At 45.3% G+C, this 6,000-nt stretch overlaps 1 protein-coding gene across 1 annotated transcript; it reads left to right on the top strand.

The window, feature by feature from the left end:
* Window positions 1-3,048: 3,048 nt before the first annotated feature.
* PHALS_11121 (uncharacterized protein) lies at window positions 3,049-3,779 on the top strand (the record flags this gene model as incomplete). Its single annotated transcript, XM_024726661.1, has 2 exons — window positions 3,049-3,172; window positions 3,460-3,779. 2 exons carry the CDS (start codon window positions 3,049-3,051, stop codon window positions 3,777-3,779), a joined length of 444 nt encoding a protein of 147 aa, XP_024577316.1.
* Between the last annotated feature and the right edge of the window lie 2,221 nt (window positions 3,780-6,000).

The following is a 6,000-nucleotide window of genomic DNA, read 5'->3' as shown; positions in this document are numbered from 1 at the left end:
CTCATAACATACCAGACGGTGTACTAATAACCACCAATGGGACGTTCTTCTTCCTTTTTAGTAGCAAATTAAGTTTATAAAATGTGTGCGGATGACAGCCTTACGCGGTATCAGCGTTTACACGGTAATCGGCTGCGCACGCATTTTATTATAGGCGCTAAACGATACGCCATTTGTCATTTGATTTACGCAAGTAGAATGTCAGGAACTTGTTCTCCCTCACCATACCAGCAGCTTGCTATTGAGCAAAAGTCTCATTGATGTTCTCGCTATGCTCACGCGACAGTGTCCACTGTAAAATCACTGCATTTCGTAGACCAGGTTCCCGATCAAATTTGCGCCGAACTCCGCGTTCGCATGGAAGATCAGAGGGTGCGACCGCACTAAGAACATCGTCCTTGTATATCATAGCAAGTGAATATGCCGGATCAGCTGAATATAAATCATAGCTATTCTCTATCGCCCCGACAAATAAAGACTCTGTAATAAGATGTCACCTTTGTCCGTATTAATGGAAGTATCCTCTGGAGCTCAAAATTTACAATCGCTCTTTTCTGTCTCACACTGGGACCGCGGCTTACTGTCTTTTTTGCCTTCACTAGCAATACAATTGTTATCAATCTGGAATAATTCGATGGTTTCGTGCTTGCGCCTAAAATGCTTCTGCTTTCTGGACGAGATAGGTACATGACACACCAAATCTACACCGTAGGGAAGTGCATAGTATCCGACCTTTCTAAATTAGACGATACATGACTCGTGGAGTTCCAACCACACGATACCTAAAAAGAGATCGCGGTAGTAATTCAGGTCCAACAAAAGACAATGTTTAATGCTGTCGAGGTTGTAAACCATCACTTCAATATCGAGCAGATTCTTTGACATGCTCCTGTCGCAATAGTCATGCACATCGTTCCCATTCTTGGCATTTTCAACGCCTCAGCTTACTGTCTACCACTTTAACTGTTAAAAATTGTTCGTAATCGCACGGTGATTCAGACCTAACAAGACTTTTTAGGGCTTCTTAGTACCAGAAAACGTTGAGATCAACATAAAAAATCAAGCTGCGTGCCCCGATTCTCGTAAATAGAGTCGCTCTTTTAAAAGTGTGCCCATTTGACCATTGACCTCCGGGAGTATGAATGATATTCATTTTTCTCCTAGTAGGCCGTCCTATGCCCATCGACATTTAACATGTTTCCGTTGGAGCTTTTTTGGCAGCTGCCCTTCATTTGGATTCAACCTTCTGTACCTCTCAGCCAGATATTGAGGGCACGCACGCAATGCATATATGTACTATCTGCGGAGGTCCAGAATATCTACGATTACCGCGGCTGTCCAGCAGCTATGACTTTTGTCTCTGTATCCTCAGCATAACCGAGCCTCAAGAGCATTCTTATAGCTTCTATGTTCGATCTGTGTCTATTCGTTGCGACCCGGAATTTGTTTTTCGTACTGAATACGACACCTGCCATTTTTATAAACGAGGTCGATTGGACGCGAACGTCTCGACGCACGCCCGCCTCTTCGGAGATACTCAATTAAGATGGTGATTGTTGTTTCTGCCTCTGGGGAGTATTTGTTTGGCGTTGCAATGATGTGTGATGATAACTTCTCGCCTTTGATTAGTCCACCAGCTCACGTCTTTCTTTACGGGTGGACAAGAATTAAAAGCATTCCCTTTTCCCATTTTAGTAATTTCAAAAGCCCGAGACACATTCGGAGCAGATGCTATCTTCTTGTGCGCGGCGTTCTAGTATAAAGACCGCAAGCGCAACACGCTACCGCTCTGCTTAAAGGATAGTTAAATTACATCCTGGGTCCCAGTGTCTTGCAGCTAGCATACGGCGTCGCTGTCGCATCTTCACAGAGGGTGTACGCCTCCGCGAAGCCAGTGGGAACAAGTACTCAGCTTTGAACAGTGCCAGCCCCACTTCCTGCTCCACCGGACACCTGCCACACCACGCGGATCCGAAGGGCCTTGCCCAAGATGCCTCGGACCTCTTCCGACCTTGCCACTATTGGCATAAATCGACTACTATAAAACGTGAGCAGTGCTTAGTGGATGACGTGCCACTTCACATGCATCTTTGGGGCCTCGCCTTCGATGCTCTAGACCTGTCTGATTATGCCACGCATGACGTGCAGCGACTGCTTCGATACTTGAGTGGGGCTCAGTGGGTTAAGTGCCACTCCACGTGCATCGCTGAGGCCTCGCCCTCGATGCCTCGGTCCTTACCCGACCATGCTACGCATGGCATGCAGCGACTGCTTCAATACTTGAGCAGCGCTTACGTGCCACTCCACGTTCAGCCCGCGAGCCATGCTCGGGACTCCTTTTCGATACACCTTTGGTGTTCACCAACCGAATACTCCAATATCTAGCATGTTGACCGTCTCGGTCCAATGCCCGTGCCAATAGCGTTTCTGCCTCCTAGCAGCGGTTTGTTAATGACTAACCAAAGCTCCGCCAGTCGACGTGCGCGCAGCGCCCAAGGTCTTCCATCTTTAATCGATCCATGGCTCATGGGGTTACAACCATGCCATGCAAAGGATGAGGTCATGCCTTGAATCCAAGTCTAAGACTAGACAGCATTCCACGCTATCAAAGTTAAGAAATTTGACACCGAAGTCTACAGAGACTCTCGATACTGTGACGCACAAGTCCCGACGCTAACCAAACAGTGACGGCGTCACTCAACCGCGCTTTCAGCGCCTCAGCATACAGCTGACTTACATCTATCGTGTAGCGTCGAGCATTACTGCCCGGCGCCCGGAAACTTTCAAGACCTTTCATAGCTTTCCAAACCCCTTCATGATCGCTTTCATTACCTGCAAGCGCTGCTTGCGTACCGGTTCCGTGTTCAAGATCACGGAGCTCTTCGGGGCTGGCCCTGCTGCCCTCTACATCTTTGAGGCTCAACAGAACTCAATTTATCCCCAGTAGGGCGCCCCGTGCTTTCTAGGTATTGTCGCTAACCAGCGACAAACGTACAAATTCATTCTTCTGGTGATTTTTACTCTTCTGGTGATTTTTACTCTTTTACAATGACTCAAAAGCTCAATACATTGAATATAATTAAGCCGAATGTGTCAGGGCTAAATGCACAAGTGGCAATCAACACGGTTGAAACCTTACTAGCCATATCAAATGGTGTGAGTGACGGACCTGGTATCAACTAAAATCAAGTTTAGAAGTCAAAGAAGTCAAATACGGGACTCGTGATGATTCACACATACCATACAGGCTATTACACTGTAGTGGGACAAGCGCTAAAATCGAAGCCGTTGTCTGGTTTTATCTAAATCTTTGACGAAAAAGTTTTTTCGACAGCGAATTGCGTATTTTGCAAATCCATTTCTTTATTAAACCATCGCAAAGTCAAGTCATTGATTTTTGTCAATGCAAGAAACACAATTCCGTCTCAAAATCTCCGTCTCAAAAGTTTAACTGTTAAGAGTATTATCACACAACTCGAGCAAGCGGATTTTCAGCAATCCAGCAAAAGTGTCGTCGGATCATCTGTCCTGATACTTTCACATCGAGTGTGGAAAACGAGTTTCATGCTGGCGGTGGTGGACTTTCCGTAGGTTTCCGATCTCTAGAGAGATCGGTAGGTTTCGGATCTCTCGTCTCGAAGATTGAACGAGCTGGAAGGCTACGTCGACCAGCTTATGAGCATTGCTTTTGTCATATAATCTCACAGGACAATCCTCTTCTAGAATGCTGGGGTACGGTCAAAAAACTGCGACCTCGTTTTAACTTTATCAAGGATTAGGAAAAAGGTTTAATTAGATGCTCGGTAGACCAAATACCCATGACTTGACCTTCTCAGCTAATTATGACATACGATGTGTCATTTGCCAATAATTGTCAAAGAACCGACGTACGGAGCTAATTTTGTCAGCCTTTCAGAATCAGTTTACATCGGTAATTTCTCGATGCGTCATGCATTATAATGCATTATCCGTATTGATTATAAACGTCTCAATGTCTGGCAGGGGTTGCCTAAACCTGACAATAGCATACTTTGTGAAAACATTTGTCGAAATGCTTTCCTGAAGCTTTGATCAAAAAGTCTCAATCGCAATAACGCGTTCATGACATTGGGCATCTTAAAGTAAACAAATTTACGTTATGGGCCGAATCCTGATTACTCACCCCAGATTTGTTTGATTCATATTAGGTGCGCATATGACTCTTTCTGTAACGACCTGGAAAGACGCCTGTTTTGTTTCACCAATGAGATTGGCGACACATTTTGCTGCATTCCGGACATTCGTGAACTTTTTGCTATAGCGAACATTGCCTAGTTTTTCGCGGGATATGTCGAATACCATTTTTATAGCGTAGCATCCATAAGATCAAGTAGTGCCAAATATACATGAGTCGATGGCAAACATCTTATTAAACTGATAACTTAATCGCAGCTCTCAATCTCAATATGGATGTCCGCGTGCTCTGCGCTATAATATTGCATCGCTAAAAACGTTTTGACATGTACTCAATGGGGCTAAAGCAATTAGTGGAAGATCTCTGTTGGAGCCTACACCCCCGCTGCATTACGTACTCCTCATCATTACCCAATAAGAGTTATTGCTACAGCGATATCAAGCTCGCTTGAGAAACCAATTTTTACAATCGAAGTATACTGTTCAGAGTAAATCCTACCGTGCTCTGCAGAACATTCTTTTTAGATTGAAATCGCAAGTGCAATTGGCTTTGAAAGCATGCATGTTCGATAAGCCGTTCTGACAAATTCGGTCGACGCCGAGCAGGAATAATTATGAAATTGTATCGTTTGATTAGAAGGGGTCATTATCATAACAACCAGGTCGATGTCATGAAGAATGCTTTAATCTGAGGTAAAACCCGCGTTGATAATTATTTTGACACTTTTTTGGCACCCCGTAAACACTTTTTTTAACAGATCAATAGAACCCTTGATGACAGCTGACCCTCTTATAGCAGTCGTGCTCCTTAGGTGTTTTTGGTGAAAGACGTCCAAGACGGATCATGAGCTCAGCAACTTTGGTTCTTAATGTACTAAAACGGTAATCTCATTGCCGCGATTCCTTCCATTTATTATTTAACTTCTAAAATTGCTATATTGCGGCGGGGCTGCCGTAGTTCTTTGCTTAGAGATAGCTTACTAAGATCGCGAACCTAACGCTCTATATCAGAACCAGTACGAGTGTAGCGGATCATTACCCCCAAGGGCACTTAAAACCATACTCTAGGCAAATGTACTCTTCTGTTCAAGATTAAAAAATCTATTTGATTGCTTCAGCCGCGGCAGACCCGCATATCTAAAACCTTACCTTTTTCCAATTAGATAGTAATACCTACTTATTATGCATAACTACTGTCAGTCCCGCCACGTCTTGTGACGGTGCAGCCACACCATTGTGTGATTACATCAACTTGTGTAATCAACAACTTTGTACGGTCACACCATCTTGTGTGATCCACCCTGCTGTACAAGGGTCCGTGCAATTCCGTTACACTCTCCCCCATCAAAATTGTGAATACCCACAATTCACATTTTATTGTCGCCTCGTACGAGGCTAGCGTGTCTGAGACACGTTACGTCTCTAGGATGGACTTTAAGAGTTCAATGAGCCCTGAGTCCATGACACGTAAAATACCCAGCCTCGCTGGTTCTAAGGGCGCCCGCGGGCAGAGCCACAATTCGTCGCCGCCACGCAATGCATACCCGGACAATACGTCCGCGGCTTTTTGGGAGGCACATCTCAAGCCTTCGGCAACCGGCCACACACCGTGCCCGCCACGGGCGACGGAATTCCTTGCCGAGGATTTGGTGGAAGTCGACTATGAGTCGGATACTTATTTCCAAGGATGGGAAGAAGATGAGGGCAAGGTGCGCCAAAGGCACGACGTGAGCCTTGCTCAGACCTTGTGGAGACCGTGTCCGTTTTCCGACCTCTCGACTTCTGGGAGAAAAGGTATTATTACCAATCATCTTGACGAGGCACAGG

Source organism: Plasmopara halstedii (assembly GCF_900000015.1).
Source record: "Plasmopara halstedii genome assembly, contig: Scaffold_526, whole genome shotgun sequence".
NCBI lineage: Eukaryota > Oomycota > Peronosporomycetes > Peronosporales > Peronosporaceae > Plasmopara > Plasmopara halstedii.
This window is presented reverse-complemented; position numbering and strand designations above follow the sequence as displayed.